Genomic DNA, 22,819 nt, shown 5'->3' on the forward strand with positions numbered 1-22,819 from the left:
GCTATCCGTTGTGTATTCGATATGCCAAAACCAGTAACTACAACTCGTCTCATTCACCTGACCCTGAAGGCTTCACCGACATGGCAGCACTGAGAAGGATGAGAAAGGAGAGGCCGACAAAATCTCAAGGCCGAACTAGGCTGCCACAACGAAGGAAGACAAGAATGATCATCTGTACTTTCAATGCACGTACGCTAGCATCAGATGCATCCATCGAGGACCTGATGGTACAAGCGCGAATACAAGTGGTACTACATGGAAAGTATCATGCTAAGCGAAATGAGTCAGAAAGAGAGGGACAGACATAGAAAGGTTGCATTCATCTGGGGAACATAAAGTAACAAAATAGGAGACTAACTCCAAAGAATAGCTGAGAAAAGTACCAGGAGGTTCACTCCATGGTTTGGAGGCCAGTCGCACATGCTAGGGGAAAAGGCAGCTCAGATAGAGAAGGGAGCACCAAATAAAGTGTGTTGGGAGGATCCTCCCAGGATGGGAGATGCATGCTGAAAGTAGATTATAGACCGAACATGATTGCCACTCAGTGCCTCTTTTGCAAACCACAGAACCCAAAAGGAGAGAGAGAACAAAAGGGAATGCCCTGCCACAGAGGCTGGGTGGGATGAGGGATGGGGGGTGGGAGGGATACTGGGATCAGTGGTGATGGAAAATGGGCACTGATGGAAGTATGGGTACTTGATCATTGTATAATTAAAACCCAAGCACAAAAATTTGTAAATCTACAACTGTACCTTATGGTGTTTCAATAATAAAAATCTTTTTTTAAAAATAAATAAATAAAAATTAAAAAAATAAAAGGAGGCTCAGTAGGCAGAAATGCACTCTTGACTTTCTACAATTACACCTCTTGAAATTTTCAAACTTGGAGCAATAGCACAGCGATAGGGCGGTTTGCATTGTGCGCAGCCGGCCCAGCCGAGCAGGGCTCAATTCCTCCGCCCCTCTCAGAGAGCCCGGCAAGCTACTGAGAGTATCTCGCCGGCAAGGCAAAGCCTGGCAAGCTACCTGTGACGTATTCAATATGCCAAAACAGTAACAACAAGTCTCACGATGGAGACGTTACTGCGCCCGCTTGAGTAAATCGATGAATAACGGGAGGACCATGACCGGGACTGAGGTTAAACCCGGGCTCATACATGCCCTACTCCTGGCACACTTTATTCACACTAAGCAATTAAAAACATCCTTCAGACACAACTCTGCATTCTAATGAGAGAAACTGTCTTCTGAGTCAGCTTTAGCCAGCTGTCTTCTGCACCACTCTCTGTTTCAACAGAGGGTAATTAGCTCTACTATGACGGATGTAACAGGAGTGAGCAGTTTCAGTGGAGTGTTGAAAACAGCAAGCACATTAATGCTATTTACCACTTCTTCAGGGAGCAGGAACAAGATCATGTTCTGCTCTGCCTTCCCTGAACCTGGCACTGTTGCTGACAGATGATTCCCCGAACAAGTGTCTTACAGATTAAAAGGGCTGCAAACACTTTATGTCTGGAGTTCATGATCAGAATTCTAACACTTCTCTGGGTTTGCTGTGATGTGATTTTGAACAGATTTTCAAGAGGAATAAGGAGATAGTGAGACGTCCTTACTTAGGAAGGGTAACTCAGTCAAGGACTCTTGGGACACACGCGGAGGGGAAAGACACAAAGTTCAGGGGCAGAACCAGGGGAGGGAGCAAGAAAAGTGAAAGGGAAGAAAGAGGAGAAGGTGACTGAAGAGTTCTGCAGGAAGGAGAACTCTGCCAGCAACTTCAAAGTTTGTTTGGTCACTATGAGCTGATGCCAAATGTCAGCTGCAATGCTGCATGAGATGCCAGGAGCAGACTAGGGAAAGGCTTGTCTGAGTGGCAGAGTGCACCACTGGACCAGCCCAGGTGTAGGGGGCACCCATAGTCAGTCCCACCCCAATGGTGGCATTATGAGCCTCCATCTTCATCAGCAGTTTCTTCTTTGAAGCTCAGTGTCCTAAAAATACTGAGGTTGTATGTCCCAGTTCCATACACTGGCGTTGTATGTCTCTGATGAGACAATTGGGATATCAAATGACGTTTCCATTATGTGTGTAGAGGGATGTCAATGTTTTCTCTTTTGGGGGGGGCAGTGAGGTGGGTATTGGGCCACACCTAGTAGTCCTCAGGGCTTACATATGGCTCTGCATTCAGGGATCACTCCCTGCACTGCTCAGAGACTCCATATGTGTTGTAGAGCATGGGGGATTAAAACAGTCACCTCCGTGCACATGCGAGGCAGCCATCATAAGCTCTGTCCTATAATTCTGCCCCAGGTATCAGATTGTTGTCATCCAATCCCCCTGACATTCATAACATTATTGTGAAAAATATACCTAGAATATAAATCCAGATACAAATTTATAATAAAAGTAGAGGAATCTTTCATTTATTTTTGAAGGGTCACACCAAGTGAGGTTCAGGGCTTACTCCTGGTTTTTAGCTCAGGGATCACTCCTGGTAGTCTTAGGGGTTCCCTATGTACTATTTCTATACCATCTTTCCTGTAACTGTGAGGAATCTTTTTTTAGAAGAGCACTTTGGCAATTCAAATTATAGCATTATCCTCAATTCCTACATATTTAATTTTCTGGGTTTTTTTTCAAGAGCCAAAAAGTTTAAAATCTGATTTTAGGGGCTGGAGCAATAGCACATCGGGTAAGGTGTTTGCCTTGCACTCGGCAGACCCGGGTTCAATTCCCAGAATCCCATATGGTCCCCTGAGCACTGCCAGGAGTAATTCCTGAGTGCATGAGCCAGGAGTAACCCCTGTGCATCGCCGGGTGTGACCCAAAGCAAAAATAAAATAAAATAAAATAAAATCTGATTTTAGTGAATCTATCAATTTCACAACACCTTGAATTTATTATAACAATTGAAACAGAAGCAAGAGCTGTTCTCCAAGTTATTATGAGGCTGAATGATCATATGAGCACAGAGATTTAGTAATAACAATGAAACGAATCAAGGTTATGATCTCTTGAACAAAAGTTATCTCATGGGGGTATGGTGCCGCCAGCAGGTCAATCTGTAACTGTGAGGCGAGTGCATCAGCAGCCTGATGGCGCCTTCAGACTTCCAGATACCACAAAATTGCTGCTGTGCCTTTGGCCAGACCCCAAAAACTTAGGGCAAACTTTACCAAGAAAGTAAATGGCCAAAAGTTAGGTATGTGCGAGACACACCCACAAAACACCTCCAGCTTAGCTATGAAATTGGAGGCATGGCCTCTCTGGTTCCTGATCGAACTGCTTAACGGCCATGATCCCAGAGACTCAGAAACAAATCTCAATATCCAGTGGCTTTTTGCAGAAATGCGTATGGTCTCTGCAGTAGGTTACCAGCGCTAGGCCACCCCAGGTGAGAATGGGTTTTGTGCCTTGGCCTGTTCCCCCTGGCAGCCCGGTGGCCGCCATCCTTCAGAGGCCACTAGACAATCAGGTTTGGGCCCTCAGTTGGGCCTCACGGAATGGGGGTGGAGCAGGCTCTTTCCTCCCCACCCAAACGAGACCCCAATGAATGGCCATGAATGGCCTCTCTGGCTCCTGATCAAGCTGCTTAATGACCATGATCCAAGAGACGCATAAACAAATCTTGAAACCCAGTGGCTTTTGTCAGAAATTCGTCCAGACCCCGCAATAGGTTACTGTCGCAGGGCCACCCCAGGGGGAAAGGGTGTTGTCCCTTCGCCTACTACCCCTAGGTGGCTCAGTGGCTGCCACCCTCCAGAGACCACTGGACAGTCAGGTTTGGGCCCTTAGTGATGAGACACGTGGGGCCTCACGGGATGGGATGGGGGTGGAGCCAGCCCTTTCCTCCCCATCCCAACAAGACCCCGAGTTGCCGCCCATGAACAGCCTTTCTGGCTTCTGATCAAGTTGCTTAATGGCCATGATCCCAGAGACTCAGGAACAAATCTCAGAACCCAGCAGATTTTGGTAGAAATCCCTTCAGATTTAAGTGTTAAAATTTCGGAATTTCAAAATTGCACAGCCACTACTGCAGCCATGCGACATCATATGTTATTCTTAACCAGCAATAGAAAACAAATTATCTATTGTTGCCTTTTCAGTAGATCTGAGTGTTGGGGTAAAATCCCAAATGATAATGGTGGGTCTGGTGTCAAAATATTGAATGTGATCAAAGTAGAGAGAGAGTAATGTGGAAATCATCTGCCCCACGGGTAGGGGGAGGGTGTGGGATGGGGGTATACTAGGATTTTTGATGGTTGAGAATGGGCACTGGTGAAGGTACGGGTGCTTCATTGTATGACCGAGACTTAGACCCAAAAGCTTTGTAACTGCTCTCACAGTGATTCAATAAATAAAATTATAAAAAATTTAAAAAATCTATAGCATCGTTTTAGAAAATAGAAAATGTCCCACAGATTTGGGCAAGGCAAGAGTCTCGTGTCTTAATGCATTCAGGCCCATTGTTTTACCACTCTGTCTCTCCAAACATTATTTGTCTCATTACAGATGCACATGCCCTAAGAGCTGGCTTGTTAGCCAGGGTCCAGGAGTTTGTCCTGCTGGGTTTGTCCACAACACAAAACATAAGTAATGTACTCCTCAGGATTTTTCTGGCGCTCTACCTGCTGATGGCCCTGAAGAACATGCTCATCATCTACCTCACACGCAGTCACACTGAGCTTCACAAGCCCGTGTACTTCTTCCTGGGCAACCTCAGCTGCCTGGAGATGAGTTACATATCCGTGAACATGCCCAGCTTGCTCACGAGGCTGTGGGCGGGACCCTGCCACATCCCCTTCACTGCCTGAATGACCCAACTCTTCTTCATCTCCCTCATGAGCACCAAGTGCTCCCTGCTGGCTTCCATGGCCTATGACCACTACATGGCCATCTGCCTCCCACTGCGCTACCCATAGCTCATGCGACCCCAGGTCTGCCTGGGCCTGGCCCTGTTCTCATGGCTAGGCAGGCTGCTAGTATCAGTGATCAAGACATCGAGCATTGCCAGCTTGTCCTACTGCAGTCCCAATGTCCTCAACCACTTCTACTGTGACAAGTCCCCTCTGCTCAACCTGTACCACACCCATGTGGCCCCTATGGAGCTAGTGGATTTCATCTCAGCCATAATCATATTCTGTGGGTCTCATGGCCATTACCTCCTATGTGGCCATTGTCAGGGCAGCCTGGTGCAAAGCCCTGTCCACCTGGTAATAGTGGGCATCATCTATCGAGCCACCATCTTCATCTATGCCCAGCTCAGCTGCATAGAGGCCATGGACCTCAATAAGGTGCTGTTGGTCATCTACTCAGTGGTCACACCTTTGTGCAACCCCATCAAGAGTATGTCAAGCTTTTCAATGCCATATACCTGGAGTTGAGTATTGTTACAAATTTAGCACCTTCTCATGGAGTGCTAGTGGCTCTCTGCGCTCCAAGGTTTCAAGCCTTGAGACCTCACACTGGTGACCCATGCAAAAGTGTCCTGCCACGACTCTGAATGTCTGACCATACAAACCTAGGTCCCAACCTGGTTTTGTAGGAGCTTTTCCATGCAAAGCATCATCTCAATCTCAGACGCTTTCACAATGACTTGGGTGTCCCAGTGTAGATTACTCATTTTCTCCACACCTAGGTGCACAGTTGAGGGAATATGGTGGTATGTATGTGTGTGTGTGCATAATTCTGCACACAAATGCACATATAAATGGTGACATCATTTCTCACTTGTGAATTCTGAAAATTGAAACAATTTCAGAAAACCAGTGTAAATGAAGGGTATAAAACCAGCATGCTTGGAATGGAGATAGGAAGTTCAGTTCCCAGCTTGGTCCCTTGATCACTGCTGGGTAAACCGAGGCATCAGCACCACATGGTCCAAGAAGCACTACATCCTTGGGTTCCTGCATTGAACCGCCTGTAGGATTGGATGAAAATTACCAGTGGAGGGGGTATGGTGCCGCCAGCAGGTCAATCTGTACCTGTGAGGCACATGTATCAGCAGCCTGATGGCGCCTTCAGACTTCCAGATACCCCAAAATTGCTGCCGTGCCTTTGGCCAGACCCCAAAAACTTGGGGCAAAGTTTACCAAGAAAGTAAACGGCCAAAAGTTAGGTATGTGGGAAACACACCCACAAACCACCTCCGACTCAGCTATATATTTGGAGGCATGGCCTCTCTGGTTCCTGATTGAACTACTTAATGGTCATGATCCCAGAGACTCAGAAACAAATCTTGAAACCCAGTGGTTATTGGCAGAAATGCGTCTGGTCCCTGCAGTATGTTACCGGTGCTGGGCCAACCCAGGTGGGAATAGGTTTCATGCCATGGCCTGTTCCCCCCGGCGACCCAGTGGCCGCCATCCTCCAGAGGCTACTGGACAGTTGGGTTTGGGCCTGCAGAGACGAGACATCTTAGGCCTCATGGGATGGGGGTGGGGCTGGTCCTGTCCTCCCCACCCCAACAAGACCCCAAGTCATCGCCCATAAATGGCCTCTCTGGCTCCTGATCAAGGTGCTTAATGGCTTGATCCAAGAGACTCAGAAGCAGATCTTGAAACCCAGGGGCTTTTGGCAGAAATGCGTCTGAACCACGCAGTAGGTTACGGTCACTGGGCCTCCACAGGGGGGAAAGGGTATTGTCCTTCCACCTGCTTCCCCCTGGCGGCTCGGTGGTCGTCATCCTCCAGAGGCCATTGGACAGTCAGGTTTGGGCCCTCAGTGATAAAACGTGTTGGGCCTCACAGGATGGGGATGGAGCCGGTCCTGTCCTCCCCACCCCAACGAGACCCCAAGTCATCTCCCATGAACGGCCTCTCTGGCTCCTGATCAAGCTACTTAACAGCCATGATCCCAGACACTCAGGAGCAAATCTCAGAACCCAGCAGGTTTTGGCAGAAATCCCTTCAGACTTAAGTGTTAAAATTTCGGAATTTCAAAATTGCACAGCCACTACTGCAGCCACGCGACATCATATGTTATTCATAACCAGCAATAGAAAACAAATGTCTACTGTTGCCTTTTCAGCAGATCTGAGTGTTGGGGTAAAATCTCAAATAATAATGGTGGGTCTGGTGTCAAAATATTGAATGTGATCAAAGTAGAGAGAGAGTAATGTGGAAATCATCTGCCCCACAGGTAGGGGGAGGGTGTGGGATGAGGGTATACTAGGGTTTTTGATGGTTGAGAATGGGCACTGGTGAAGGTACGGGTGTTTCATTGTATGACCGAGACTTAGACCCAAAAGCTTTGTAACTGCTCTCACAGTGATTCAATAAATAAAATTATAAAAAATGGAAAAACGTAAGGTGGAGTTCATGCACAATTCAATCAGCTAATCAGTGGCTGAATAAATAGCAGTACTCCTACATTAAAAAAAAATTACCAGTGGAGGGTGTGTGTCCTGGGCCTCCAGTGGTGGGAGCCCCACTGGTAGGCACAGCATAAAATGGGATGAGATCAGGTGAGATGGGATGGTTAATCAACCATTGTTTAATATGCAAAAAGGTTCGTGTTCCTACTGACCGCTCAATTCTATTTTATTGTGTCATACAGATTCATTCCTAAACCTAGGGAAAGATGAGCATGCAGAAGTGCTTGTACTAGCCAAACCTGGAAAACTCATATATCCAGGACTAATGAACTTGTACATAACGTTGCTTATTCCATGGATTTCAGACCCTATATGCCCCCAGTGCATCAGTCATCCAACTGACTCAGCACCACGCTCTCTAGAGTTCAAACGACAGGCAGGAGAGAAATGTGCAGGCACTAGGCCTCAGCGCATAGGTTTCTTGCCTGTGTCAGAGCAAAGCAGTTCGCAGAATGCAGAGAGAGTTGACATCGACAGGGTGTCTGGGCTGCCTGCCCCGCGGCAGGGCTGGCCACATCTCTATCGACTTCTGATATGTCGAAGTCGCAATCTGTGTCCTGGGGTTGTTGGAGCACGGAATTACTCCTCGCTTAGTCTTACCATAGATGAGCCAATACGGGCTCCTGGGAGAGAAGCCCAAAGGCACAGATGTGGCCTGGAGCCACACAGACTTCGTGTCCCCTCCTCCAGCCCCAGCTCCCACCCAAGCCACCTACCCCTCAGGACGTCTCTGGAATTTAAAGGCCCCTCCTGACACTAGCTTCAAGCACTGAGTATCAGCGTCAGCAAGAGAGCAGCCATGGCTGAGTCTGGAATGGGCCGTTGTCCTCCGGGCGCTGGGCAGAAGCAAGTCTGTGCCCTGCAGCCTCTGCTGCTCAGCCGGGGCCTGTGTCTCCTCAACTGAGAGGCGAGAGAGCAAGGTCTCCAGGCGTGCGGGGCCTGTGTCTCCTCAGCTGAGAGGTGAGAGCAAGGTCTCCAGGCGCGGAAAAGGGGAGTCGAGGGTTACTGAGATTGTGCTTCCACAGCCAGCCCAGGCTGGGAAACAAAGAAAAGGGAGGGGGTCTGGAGCGATAGTACAGCGGGTAGGGTGTTTGCCTTGCACGCGGCTGACCCAGGTTTGATTCCCAGCATCCCATATGGTTCTCCGAGCACCGCCAGGAGTAATTCCTGAGTGCAGAGCCAGGAGTAACTGCTATGCATCACCGGGTGTGACCCAAAAAGCAAGAGAGAGAGATTGAGAGAGAGAGAGGAGGATGGTGGGATATCCAGGTGGGAGATCGGGTGGGAGATTCAGGTGGAAAACTCAGACTGGAGATCAGGGCAGGAGAAGGACAGTGAGAGATCTTGGTGAAAATCCAGGTGGAGGGGCACAGGACTCCTCCTGACATGGGTGGCTGTGGGGGAGATTATGAACTCCAGGCTCTAGGTTGTTACAGCCCAGCACAACCAGTGCAGTGGCCAAAGAGGCACCCGGAGAGCTGTGGGCAGTGAGTCCCCCATCCCACCATGGCAGAATGTGGTATGGGGGACACAGGACCAGGACATGGGAAGGGACTCTGTGGGTTGTGTGAAAAAGCTCCAGGGTCTTTTTCTGGGACCCACTTTTCTCAGGGGAAGCAGATAGACAGGAACTGCTGTTGTTCATTCTTATCCTTGTAGGAAGAAAGAGGAACCTGAAGGCAGGCAGCGGGAGACAGGAGTAAAGGACAAGCAGTGGAGTGTGGGGTGTGGGGGACAGGCAATGAGGCACAGGGCAGTGGGAACAGTCAACGGGGCACAGGGCAGTGGGAACAGTCAATGGGGCACAGGAGAGTGAGGATAGCCAGTGGAGCATAGGGGACAGGCAATGACCCCAGTCAAGGGTGCCTCGAAAGCCCTCAGGAGCCTGTCTCCAGCTGAAGCAGCCAGATTGAACCAGTCTTGGCCTTATATTTGTACCCCCTCATCAGGGGACCCTCAGGGCACCATAGTGCTTAGCAGATTTGGCATCAGTCCTGAGCAGAGACCCCCCTCTACCCCACTTATCAGGGAACCGAGAGTGCTCTGGAAGCTTCAGGAAGATGCTCAGGCTCCACCTCAATGGGCTTCTCTTATCATTTATGAAACAGGGAGGAACACATGCCTCAGAGCCTCTTTCTAGAAGGACCCATGTGGGAGTAGCTTCCCTGGCCAAGGGGAAGGAAACTAGCCACAGCAAGAAACATGGCTCCAGATTCTTTCCTTGCCTGTTCTGTTCCAGCACCTGGTTTCAGCAGTGTTCCAAACCCAAAGGTTTGCCTGCCTGCACACTTCCAAGGCCCCTGTCACCCACCCTTCCCCAATCAATGGTGCTTAGGGCTCACTCCTGGCTCTGTGCTCCGGGATCACTTCTGGTGGGACTTGGGGGACACTATGAGGTGTTGAGGATCAAACCCAGATCAGCTGTGTGTAAGGCAAGACCTGGCTGTCACCAAACTCTTACTTAATTGTTATAGTTTGGGTCACATGTTTACAATATTGTTAATGCTTACAGTTTTGGTATGTGACAAGTCTCGATTTTTAATTCAGTTTAACTAATGAGCTTTTTTTAAGTTCATTAGATAGAATGGACTTCTTTTTGTTTTATAGATTTTTTTATTGAATCACTGTGATATAGACCCTTCCAAAGGTGTTCATGATTAGGTTTCATTCATACAGTATTCATCACCTATCCCTCCACCAGTGTACATTTCCCAGCAGCAGTGTCCCCAACTTCCCTCCCATCCCCCTTCCCCTCCAATTTGCCTTTATGGCAGACACCTCTCTCTCTGTCTCTCTCTCTGTTTCTCTCTCTCTGTCTTTCTCTCTCTAAAGTGAATTTCTTAAGTGCACCTGCAAGATGAATTTTAACACACATAGAAAGTATTTTGATAAATGTTTTTATAGAGAATGAATAGATGCAACAAAACCATGGAACATGGGATTGGGCAGAAAACAGAAAAGCAGCGGCTCCTATACTTGGACCCCAGGTACAAACAGGAAGTTTATTCCCGAACCCTCAGGACTTCCCCAAGTCCCTTCCCCTAAGAAGGAAATCTGGTGGTATTCTCCTTTTTCGGTTTTTGTTTTTGTTTGGGGGCCACACTGAGTAGAGTTCAAGCTTACTCCTGGCTCTACTCAGGGATCACTTCTGACTGACTTGGGGAACTATATGGGGTGTCAGGGATGGAACCTGGATCAGTGCAAGGCAAGTGTTGTGCCCACTGTTCTGTGGCTCCAGTCCAAGCTACTTACATTTTCCCTATAACTATGTCCCTAAACAGTAGGATTTGTAAACCTTTTGCAGTTTGATTTCACATCAGTGGAACCATACTGCTTGTGAACTTATCAAAATACATTTCTTCATTCAACATCTGCTTCTGAGAAAGATTTCAGGATAGTGTTGCGTGTGGTGAAGATCCAATCACTGACTTACAAGGTAGCCTTTACAGAGGGCTCCCATTCATTTTCTCTTTACCATTTTCTTAAACTACTAGTCTGCTCTCCTTGCACACCCTTCGCTTATCAGCTCCACGTCCTTCACTTACCAGAGAGGGTGTAGCTTTTCTTGCTTGCTTTTCTAGCAGATTAGCTTTGCTTTGATTCTAATTCTGCATAGAAACTGAACTTTCCCTCTAAAGTTTACTAGAGAATGTCAGGCTGTTTTCTGATTAGCCTGCCAGTTCAGACCCCCAGTGGACATTCCTGTTATTAGATAAACAAGTATTAAATGTGTCTTATTCTGCTTCTAATGCCCGCTATCTTGATTCCTCGCTCACGTTTAGAATAATTGATGATTTTTAATGTGATTCCATGCATTCCTTTGCCCATTTTCTTATTCTGTGTATTAGTTAGCCAGTGTCCTGTGTAACTGTGTAGGGAACTCATCGCATCTAGGTATTGCAGGTACTCTTTTCCAGGTTGTGGTTTAAAAAAAGATTTCTGTGGTGATCAGAATGGTTTGGAGTAGGCAGGTAGGTTAGGAAAGCTAACCCCGCCCCCGCCCCGCTGCAGACACACACACACACACACACACACACACTCACACACACACATCATGGCAATGAAATTTTTGGGAAGTAATAAGCCACCAGTTCTAAATTTGACCCACCTTGTAGATACAGAAAACAAGACCTGATAAGAACTTTTCCAGCAGCAGCTCCTGAGGAGATTGGACCCTCCCTAAAACCTCAGTTCTTTTATTTTTTTCTTTTGGCTTTTTTTGGGTCATACCCGATGATGCTCAGGGGTTACTCCTGGTGGTGCTCAGGAGACAATATAGGATGGGATGCTGGGAACCGAATGCGTGTTGGCCACACACAAGGCAAATGAAGCCCTTCCTGCTGAACTATATCACTCTGGCCCACAATTCCTTCATTTAATCTGATTAACTCTAAGCTAGACCAGAGTAGCCTGGACTCAACCTCCAAGAAAAAGATCCAGTAGGAACAAAGGAATTTCTCTTTTTTTAATTTTTTAAAATAATGTAGGAGTACTGTTATTTGTTCAACCATTGATTAAGTTGATTGAATTGGACATGAACTCCACATTATTTTTTAATTTTATTTTGACACCTTGAAATAGAGTTAAAAGATTTCATGTTTGAGATTCAGTCATACAATGATGAAACACCCATCCCTCCACCAGTGCACATTTTCCACCACCATTGTCCCAAGTACCATCCCCTTCCCCTCACATACATACACATTGCAGTCCTCACCCTGCCTCTATGGCAGACAATTTCCCCAATACTCTCTCTCTAATTTGGGGCATTACTTTTGCTCAAATTTTCCCACCACCATTCAAGCCTACCTGCCAGGGGAAGACACTAGATAATATATTTTCCATATCTCATTTCAAGCAATAGCACAGGAGGTAGGGCGTTTGCCTTGCATGCGGCTGACCTGGCTGACCCAATTCGATTCCTCTGTCCCTCTCGGAGAGCCCAGCAAGCTACCGAGAGTATCTCGCCTGCACAGCAAAGCCTGGCAAGCTACCTGTGACGTATTCGATATGCCAAACACAGTAACAAGTGACATAATGGAGACGTTACTGAGCCTGCTTGAGCAAATCGATGAACGGGAGAACAGTGACAGTGACAGCTCATTTCGAATATCATGAGAGCTCACGGGGGTGCAACTGTAAATGTAAATTTCTAGATTGTAAATGATTGGGACATCTCTGTATGGCACTAATCCATTTTGGGATTCAATTGAGAGCCTCTGGGCCAGGGCTGTTGGTGCACTAAGATGGCATCCGGAGGCAAATTGTGGGCATGACAGCCAGTCTTCTGGGAAGGTGGTGACCCGGAGAGGGACAGCCCAGGGCCTCTGCCACCATACAGCCTGGAGATGTAGTCCTGGAACCCGCATACCTGGGCCTTGTGGAAGTTCTTGGTCACCAGGATTCCATCTGGAGTAGGCAGGGAGACTGCATCTGCTCCATCTGGGGTGGCCCGGTGATATTGGCTCGGTATGGGGCCCTGAGAGATCTCTGGCGCTGTGGTGTCATCTGGGACTTGCTGCTGTGTCTCTGGGACAGGTCTGTTGGTGTGCTAAGATGGTGCCCAGAGGCTAATTGTGGAGATGACAGCCAGTCTTCTGGGCAGGCAAGGATCCGGTGAGAGACAGGCCAGGTCCTCTATTGCCTTGCTGCCGGAGATGTAGTCCTGGAACCCACATACCTTGGCCTTACTTGTGGAAGCTCTTGGAAGCTCTTGGTCACCAGGATTCCATCTGGAGTAGGTGGGGTGACTGCATCTGCTCCATCTGGGGTGTCCCGGTGACATTGGCTTGGTTATGGGGCCCGGAGAGATCTCTGGCACTGTAGTGTCTTCCGGGACTTGCTGCTGTGTCTCTGGGCAAGGACTGTTGATGCGCTGAGATCCACATTACAAAATTTTTAGCAGATTGTATCTTTTTGAGGTCCATCCTGAGATGGTGGGTTCAGGCTTGGGGTATGGCGGCAATTTTGAATTGTAGAAGCAAGTGGCTGCCGGGGACTCTGCTTGGGCAGGCACAGGCCAAGATCTCCAGTTTATTCCAGACTGTTCAGTCATGTATAGATCTGAACTTAACTGAAGCTTTTGATCTCTTTCAAAATTTATTAGGGGTCTCTGAGGCAAGGCCAATAGTAGAGCTTACAGGGTGGCGCTGGTGTTGGTTCATGGGGGTGACTGCCAGTTCTTCCAAGTGTATTGGGAAGTGGGGGAGGTAGCCCATCCCAACTCTGAGTGAGCTTGTATAGTTGAGCCAGAGGTGGTTTGTGGGTGTGACTCCCACAAACCTAACTTTTGGCCATTTAATTTCTTGGTAAACTTGTTCCCAAGTTGTTGGGGTCCGGCCAAAGGTACAGCGGCAATTTTGGGGTATCAGAAAGCCTGGAGTGAACATGAGGCTTCTGATGCACCTGCCCCACAGGTACAAGTTTACCTGTTGGTGGCACCATACCCCCACAAAGGAGTTTCTAAGAACATTTCCAACTCTCACCCCTTGGAAACAACCCTAGCAACAGACTCTTACCTAGCCAGAAAGCCCCATGTGGGGCAGCTTGGGAAAACCCTATAAGAGTCACCTTAAACAAAGGAAGGGTGTATGTATGCTGCTTGAGTCCATTTGCTGCTTGTGTCCACGAGGCCGAGCACATGTGGCACCCGAACACATGTGGCACCCACATCTTCCCTCCTGAGATGTGTACTTTCATGCTTCCATATCTAATGCTGCTGTGTGAGTAGGGGCTCTCTCTCTGCCCTTGGAGAAGCCCAAGTTCTCTCTTGAGTGCATTACTCTACTCTCTCGCTTTCCCTCTCTCCTTCCCTTCCTAAAACCCTACAAATAAAACCATTTTTTATTTCACTGCTTGTCTATTCCTGAAATTGTTTTCTGCAAAGCAAGACGAGAACTTGTAACCTGGGTCTCAGGGTTGCAGAGATGGGTCAGGAGAAAGTGACCGTGTCTCTCCTCCCCACCTCACATAAGCTACCCGTGGGGGCCCATTGACTTCAATTTCAGATAATTCAATATTTTTTAATTTTGTAGTGAATTCATGTTTCGAAATTAATTTTTGGTATTTTATTACTTTCTATATCTTCAGGACCATAAGAATGTACATCTGTTCTGTTTTCTGAATTGACAGATTGGCACTCCCTGTTTATGTTTTTAACCTGAAATGGAACTCTTCCCTCTGCATCCAGTCAGCTGTAAGGCTCCACGTCTTTGTCTTCATGTAGATTAATTGAACTATTGCAGGTGGCAAGGTGACAGTGACAGGGCTGAGCTGCAGACTGCCCCAGCTCCATCGGCACCACTTGATCCCTGCCAAGCACTTCCAGCTGTGATTAGCCTCTCTGTGTGTCCCCAAACACAGGAAGGCACAAAGCCTCTCCCTGTCTTCACTGTGGACCCACTGTGTCCAGCCTGGGGCCTCTGGGCTTTCTCTGATGTATATTTTAGCTCTGAGATTTGCTTCTCCCCCGCAGCTGCGCGCTGGTCTTATTCTAGGCAAGGGCACAAATATGCTCCCAGCTCACTTGCACCTTTACTTTCTTCTTCCTCCTTATAGGCCCTCCTGCTGGCTCTGTATGCAGTGGCTTCTACTCATTGGTCATAAATAACCCCAGAGGTGAGACGCTTCTTCCAGAATTCCCACAGTCGTCTGTTGGACATTCTTTCCTCTGTACGTCTCCCTGAGACCCACGTCTGCATCCACCTGAGCTGGTGACCTGCTCCTCCTCACACCCTGGGCTGGCACAGGCACTGCCAAGTAGCCTGTCCTCAATGAAACAGCCATCACACATGACAGGTAGGAGGAGAATCAGTCATGTTTATCTCAGCACCCAGAAACTCGTGTCCAGGCTACGGTAATCATGAAAAGAGCGACCGCTGCTTCTGGAGCTCTCTCCTCAGACAAGCTATGGCAGCTTGATAATATGGCTGATAAAGCTAGTCCTGTTTGTATAGACATCAATTGACTCCTTTCTTTAGCGGGGGAGGAGGGGAGCGGGCAACACTCATGCTGCTCGGGGTTTACTCCTGCTGGGGCTCTATGAGGCATGGAGATTGAAACCAGATTTGGTTTTGCCAGGCTATTCTTTGGACCCAAGTTTCAATTAATAAAAATCCATCAGATCTCATTTGTTTGAAGACAAGGCACAAATAGAAGACAGAACAAGCGCCACTGCATGCTTTTCTCTGGCACATCCTGCAGTTTTCTTCAAGAGAAACTGCTGGTCACTTTCCTCTAGTAAACCCTGGCAAATCTTTTACACAAATCCAGCCCAGTGTAGGGCCATACAGCTCCAAAACGGGTGGGCAGTATTTGGATCTTTCCTTTGCTCAGAGCACAGCAGACCTGGGAAATTCTTTAGAAAAAGAACGGCAACTTTGAAAAGAGGCTGAGCTCAGCTAACCTTGTTGATGAGCTTGCCACAATCAGAGGGGTTGGGGGAGAGGTGGGATTCTGAGGCATACTTTCCCCCCCCACACACACTCTTCCCCTTTCTGGAACCTCCCACTCCTCTTCTGCCACAACGCGGTTCCAGCCCGTGTCTCTGCTGGCTGGTCCCTTCTCTAGCATCAATGGAGCAATCCCTAGGATTGGCCAACCTGTCTGGAGTCCAGGAGTTTGTCCTGATGGGACTTTCCTCTGAGCAAGGCCCACGGGGCACCCTGTTTGTGGTCTTCCTGGCACTCTACCTGCTGACACTTCTGGAGAATGTGCTTATCATCTACCTTACCCGCAGCCACAGCGAGCTCCACAAGCCCATGTACTTTTTCCTGGGCAACCTCAGCTGCCTGGAGATGAGCTATGTATCTGTGACCATGCCCAGCCTGCTCGCGGGGCTTTGGGAGGGGCCCTGCCACATCCCCTTCACAGCCTGCATGATCCAACTCTTCTTCTTCATCTCCCTCATCAGCACCAAGTGCTCCCTGCTGGCTTCCATGGCCTATGACCGCTATGTGGCCATCTGCCTCCCACTGCGCTACCCATTACTCATGCGACCTCAGGTCTGCCTGGGCCTAGCCCTGTCCTCGTGGCTAGGTGGGCTGCTAGTGTCTGTGATCAAGACATCGTGCATTGCCAGCCTGTCCTACTGTGGCCCCAATGTCCTCAACCACTTCTTCTGTGACGTGTCCCCTCTGCTCAACCTGTCCTGTACCCATGTGGCTCTCATAGAGCTGGTGGACTTCATCTCATCCATCATCATCTTCTGTGGGTCCCTGCTCATAGCCATTGCCTCCTACGTGGCCATTGGCAGGGCCGTGCTCTGCATGCCATCAGCGACTGCCCGGCACAAAGCCCTGTCCACCTGTGCATCCCACCTGGTCGTGGTGGGTATCTTCTACTCTGTGGTCCTCTTCATGTACTCCTGGCCCAGCCACCCAGACCCCACAGACCTCATCAAAGTGTTGTCAGTCATCTACACAGTGGTCACACCCAGCTGCAGCCCCATCGTCTACTGTCTGCGCAACCAGCAGGTGCGGGCGGCTCTTCGGAATACCTGCCCCCGGTGCCCAGCGTCGGTGACCAAGGCTGATGCCTCCCACCTCTTTCATGTCCCCAACCACATCCATGCGCTTCAGGGGCCAGTAGAAGTCCAGAGGAAATCTCGGCCATGCCTTGTATGAGGACGCTGTTTCAAAAAGTGAGGAAATACATATGCATCAAGAGAGCATTGACGGAGGGGAAATAGTTGGGAACAGAGAAATCACTGAAAGATGAGGTGAAGCTGGGCAGTCAGTGAGTGCAGGGATGCTGGTTCCTCGGGAAGACAGTCGTTCCCTCAGTGTGTCAGTGTGTGTGTGCGGATCACACAAACCACATGCATTTTCACCAGTGCTGTACAAAGATCCTGTTCTCTAGCGCAAAACCTGTTTTACTGGGAATTGTTGGCAAACATGCCAATGCCCACTGCAGCAGGACATGCCGCACTGTTGAACGCACGACCAGGAGACACTGTGAGGGCTCTCTCGTGTGGGCAGTGAAGGCGCAGTAGTGAAGTGTCTGTTCTGAAACATCCACGGAACAATTCCACCTCTCAAAAGCAAAGTGAAAGGAATAAGGTGCATTTATAGTTGCTCTGCCAATCACTGAAGAAGCCCATGCCCACTATGTGTGAGAAATCCCGACACCTTTCAGAAAAACTTACATGGTTGAGTGAGTCCTTGTCTTGACATTTTCTTTTTCTCTTTTTTTCTCTTTTGGGCACACCTGGTGGTGCCCAGAACTTCTTCCTCTACACTCAGCATTCATGCCTAGGGGTGCTCAGGGTATTGAGGTTCAAACCCAGATGGGAAGCGTGCAAGGCAAGTGCCCTCCCCACTTTCTGCTGCTCCAACACCCTGTCTGTCTTTCCTCTCCATCAAGGTTGTGATCATTTCCTATTGCCTTGGTTCACAATAAAATAAAATGTTTTCTCATCTTCATTTTATTCCTCATTGTTTAATTTATTCAAGTTTAGGTTATTGCTATAGTATCAGCCTTCATGGTGCTGATATACAGAGTGACTGTGCCCCCACCCCTGTCTCTAGCTCCCCTGGAGCCTGGTTTTGTTCCATGACCCTGCGCATGTCACTATCCAGCACTTCACTGTAACATCTCTTGCTCAGCCTCACCTGGGCCACATCCAGGGAGATCACTGTCTCAGTCCTTCCCTGAGGGCTTAGTCTGCTCCCATGGCTCCCTGCAGCTTCACCCCAACATCTGAACGTCTTCCTCAAGATAAGAAGAGGGAGGGGGTCTGACTGCTTTCCCACCTCATTTCCCCACACAGCTCAGAATTATGTCCCCCTTTTTCTTCACAACATTTTCTTCCTCTCCAAGGGTTTATTAGCTTATTTAGAATTCTTTTTATTATTTTTTTGCTTTGGGGGCCACTCCCAGCTCAATGCTTGGGGGTCATTCCAGATTCTGCTCAGGGAACCCTGGAAATCGAACCCAGGGTCTTGGGCATGCAGAGCCTCAGTGCAGGGATGTCTCTCTAGATTTGAAATTCTTTGCTTTCAGAGCTGGGATGGAAGTAATGTGAGGATGTTGGTGAAGGCGCAAAGGTGCTTTGGTGTGACAAGATGAGGCACTGCACCAAGTATCAGTAATGCTGCAGACTGTGAAAATAAAAGTCTAATCCTTTCTCTCTTTCCTTCCTATTTGGGAGTGGGAGGAAGGGGCCACATCCAACAGTATCCAGGGTCTATTCCTACCTCAACTATGAGTAGTGACTCCTGACAGTGTTCAGGAATCAAACTGAGGCGAGTAGTCCATCCCTTGAATTATCTCTCCAGCCCCTACAGAAAAAAATGATTTTGTATTTTTTATAGTATGTGACACATCCACTTGTCTTGTACTTCCTTTATGTGACCTACTATGCAGTCAGAGGTAACACACCTGTAGTGGGGTATGTGCCAGGCTTCAGTGCTCACACGCTCAGCATGGTGTTTGCACAGGTGCTCTGCATGTGTGGTAGCTCTGGGCATCAAACTTGTGACGTCACATTTTCAAGGTAGGTGCTCTGGCCACTGAGTAACCCCGGGGCCATAGAAGCTTTATTTGACTTTTTAAAAAATTTTACTTAAAATGAAAATGTTAGAATGATTTCAGTTATTTTCTTCCATCTTCTTACAAGGCTCACTTTACTCATCGCCCACCCTCAGGGCTGTGAAGTACCATGGTTCTCACTAGCACATGTGTTGCTGATGGATTGTGGGGTGGGTGGTTCTGAGCCAAAGCTTGTGAGGTTCTGACCGTCCCTACTAATCTTCTTGCCACCTTCTTTTAAGAAAAGGTGTGTTCGACTTCAGGCTAAGAGAGCTATGGAACAGACCTCAGCCCACCCATGGTGTGAAGTGAATCATGTCAGCAAATCTACAGAGCTGCAAACGAATGTTTCTCAGAGGCATCTCCCAATACAGCCACGAGTCACTGGACCACATGCAGTGGCTGCACTGCCCACCGCTGTCCACATGGCCTGAGCTGTGTGGGAGGCTGGGACCCTGGGTATCTGCCCACCCTGTCAGATATTAAGACAGTCCCCAGTACCAATGAGACCTCTCTCAGACCATGATGGACATCCCATAACACACTGGGAGCATGCCCCTATCCACAGTGGAGAGAGACACTTCATCGCCGCCAATCGCAGTGGCTGGACAGTCTGAGTAGCTTTCTTGAAGAAAAAAAAGACAAAAACCCTGTATTGAGAGACCAAAAAGACAGGACAGTGGGTACAGCTGCCAACCTGGGTTTCATCTCCAGCATCACATATAGTCCCCCAAGCCCCATCACTAGTGAGCCCTGAGCACAGAACCAACACCATGTGTGGCCTATAAACAAAGACATACCAAAACAGCATACTGACAGAATAAAATGGCTTTCATCACCTTCAGGTTTTTTAGGTGTATTGTACATTGCCACCAGAAATATCACAGGAATCATAACTTCTTGCAATTTATGTCTTTATTATCATTACTCAGATGTGCAAGGCAGGGTTTCAGTCTCCACTAACGCTTGGCTGTGCCTTGAAGAATCTGCCACACACAAGAGACTTTCTGGATTCTGACTCTAAAACATCACATTTCATTTAGAAATATATCATGCCTCCAAGCCCATCTAGAAATATATAGCTATTTTAGTTTTTGAAAATACTGTTGCATGATTTCACAGTATGAGGATGCTCTAATTTGCTGAGTCTTTGTCTCCCTGGTGAATATCCAGAGTGGGCTCTAAGGGAGAGTGTAAGTTAGAACAGTCAGAGCTAGAACTCAACTGCCATGAGTGAAACTGAGTGGGGCCTGTCCAGGCATCTCCACACTCTTTGGTCACTCACCATCATGCAAATGTTTCCCAGTCTGGGGCAGGAAGAGCATCACTTATTGTGACTCTCATCTTCCACATGCACCCAGAAAATCCCTGAGTTCTCCCATCTATAAGTTTGTCTATTTACGACTGACTTTGGCCTCACTTAAGCAGGGGGTTGACAGGGCACCTCAGATGGTGCAGGTGTCCCCTCTCTGCCCACTCCAGATAAACCCCTGGGGGCCAAAAACTTTTGCGTTCTGGCTGTAATGCCCATGAACTGCCTATGGGCTACATTTAAGCATATCAATGACCTCGATCCAGAGAATCACAAATGAATATCAAAATGGATTAGTCCCCTACAGAGATGTCTCCGGATCCCAGTGATTTACAATTTTAGAATTCCAGAACCCTGCAGCTGCAAAAGCGGCCACCTGACCTCTCATGATAGTCATAATAAGCAATAGAAAATAAATTATCTAGCAGCTGCCTGTGGCAGGCAGGCTTGAAGGGTGGTGGGAAAATTCAAAATAATGGTTGTGGGAAGGTGTAATGGTGGTGGGATTGGTGTTTAAATATTGAATGTAATCAATTAATGTGAACAACCTTATGAAAATAAAATTAAAAATTAAAAAAAAAACTTTTTACAACACTAAAAACAAAGCAGGGAGTTTAATGCTTTGGAGAAATTTGGTAGTTCTTCCCAAAATATATGTTGTTATCATCTAACCAAACATCTTAGGTATGTACCCAAGACAAAGGAGACAGTATTTCAGCACCAAAAGCTGTAGAAAAAGCAACTAGCCTAGTCATCTACCATCTCATGAGAGGGGAAGAAATCCCAATCCATCCAGACACTGAGATATGATTCAATCATAAAAATCAGGAACAAAGCCTGGGTACCTGCCCCCACATGTGCCAACCTCAAAAGCACAGGCTCAGTGCAAAAGTTACATGATGGCCCCTGGGCACGGATTTCAACCATGTGAAAGGCCCAGGCAGCAGATCCATAGGCATGAAAAAAGAGTTTCAACTTCTTTGAGGTGGGAGTGATTTCCAGTGTGTGTGCGGGGGGGGGGGGGGGGAGGGGGTGTGGTGGACAGGAGGGGCGGCAAGGGACGTTTGGGTGACAATTGAAGGTTATGAAACTACCTATCAGTACTTCATGAATGACCTAGATAGCCTGTTAATAAGATCTAAACTGAAACACAAAGAGGATGGTGCCAGCCCTGAGTCGCACTTAGGAGCAAAGCAGGGTTTTCCGCAAAGCTGAGTGCACCTCCCTGTTCCTCAGGCAGTAGATGACGGGGTTACACAAGGGTGTGACCACTGTGTAGATGACAGACAGCACCTTGTTGAGGTCCATTGCCTCTATACGGCTGGGGCGGGCATAGATGAAGATGGTGGCTGAGTAGAAGATGCCCACCACGACCAGGTGGGATGCGCAGGTGGACAGGGCTTTGCGCCGGGCAGCAGCTGATGGCATCCGGAGCACGGCCCTGCCGATGGCCACGTAGGAGGCGATCGCCACAAGCAGGGACCCCCAAAGGATGACGATGGCCGAGATGAAATCCACCAGCTCCGTGAGGGCCACGTGGGTGCAGGACAGGTTGAGCAAAGGGGACACGTCACAATAGAAGTGGTTGAGGACATTGGGGCCACAGTAGGACAGGCTGGCAATGCATGATGTCTTGATCACTGACACTAGCAGCCCGCCTAGCCATGAGGACAGAGCCAGGCTCAGGCAGACCTGGGGTCGCATGAGCAATGGGTAGCGCAGTGGGAGGCAGATGGCCACATAGCGGTCATAGGCCATGGAAGCCAGCAGTGTGCACTCTGTGCAGATGAGGGAGATGAAGAAGAAGAGTTGGGTCATGCAGGCTGTGAAGGGGATGTGGCAGGGTCCCGCCCACAGCCCCACGAGCAGGCTGGGCATGGTTACAGATACATAGCTCATCTCCAGGCAGCTGAGGTTGCCCAGGAAGAAGTACATGGGCTTGTGGAGCTCGCTGTGCCTGCGGGTAAGGTAGATGATAAGCACATTCTCCAGAAGTGTCAGCAGGTAGAGTGCCAGGAAGACCACAAACAGGACATCACGCAGACCCGGCCTTGTGGACAAGCCCAGAAGGATGAACTCCTGCACTCGTGTCCTGTTGACCTCCACCACAGAGTGCTCCATCTGAGGACAAAACACGTCTGGTGAGTGAGTAGGACAGCTCTGTCCCCAGACCTCGACCTCTATCTCTCTTGACTCAAGGAAATGCCTCTTGGGTCTCTTAATTTCCTCATGCACCAGGAGCCAGCCCCAGAGCTCAGAGGCCACAGCAGACATGCCCCACACACTATGTCAGGGATCAAGCCCCAGACTCACCCAGCTGACCCTTTACCCTTGTTCTTCCTTCCACGAGGATAAACCAGGTTGTACCCATGCAGTGGACATCTCCTTTCCTCTGAGATGTTCTAGACATAGCCCTATACCGTGGGAGTGAGAACTATGTGCATTACCTTCACTTCAGGCTCCCAATTTTCTGCATCTTGCCGGTTGCTAAACTGTCTTAGTTTCCGCCAATTTATCAAAGCCCCATGGGTTCTCCTCTCTCATCTCCAAATGTGTCCCCGTGCTTCAAGACTTCAGGAAGTGCCCACTCAAATGCAAATCTGCCA

General features: G+C 48.5%; 2 protein-coding genes and 1 pseudogene across 2 annotated transcripts; 2 read left to right on the forward strand and 1 right to left on the reverse strand.

Moving 5' to 3' along the window:
- Window positions 1–255: 255 nt before the first annotated feature.
- Window positions 256–5,381, forward strand: LOC130044474 (olfactory receptor 5-like; annotated as a pseudogene).
- Window positions 5,382–15,945: 10,564 nt separating this feature from the next.
- Window positions 15,946–16,995, forward strand: LOC130044475 (olfactory receptor 5-like). Its single transcript, XM_056137209.1, has one exon. It carries the CDS (start codon window positions 15,946–15,948, stop codon window positions 16,993–16,995), a length of 1,050 nt encoding a protein of 349 aa, XP_055993184.1.
- A 4,400-nt stretch (window positions 16,996–21,395) lies between these two features.
- On the reverse strand, window positions 21,396–22,334 carry LOC130044330 (olfactory receptor 5-like). The gene has a single exon (XM_056137031.1). It carries the CDS (start codon window positions 22,332–22,334, stop codon window positions 21,396–21,398), a length of 939 nt encoding a protein of 312 aa, XP_055993006.1.
- Window positions 22,335–22,819: the final 485 nt, after the last annotated feature.

The sequence above is a fragment of the Sorex fumeus genome, unplaced genomic scaffold (assembly GCF_029834395.1).
Source record: "Sorex fumeus unplaced genomic scaffold, SorFum_2.1 ptg000122l, whole genome shotgun sequence".
Classification (NCBI taxonomy): Eukaryota; Metazoa; Chordata; class Mammalia; order Eulipotyphla; family Soricidae; genus Sorex; species Sorex fumeus.

What these genes read in the sequence shown, in the direction of transcription:
- LOC130044475 (XM_056137209.1), top strand. Translation starts at nt 15,946, where the DNA reads ATGGAGCAATCCCTAGGATTGGCCAACCTGTCTGGAGTCCAGGAGTTT.
- LOC130044330 (XM_056137031.1), bottom strand. Translation starts at nt 22,334, where the DNA reads ATGGAGCACTCTGTGGTGGAGGTCAACAGGACACGAGTGCAGGAGTTC.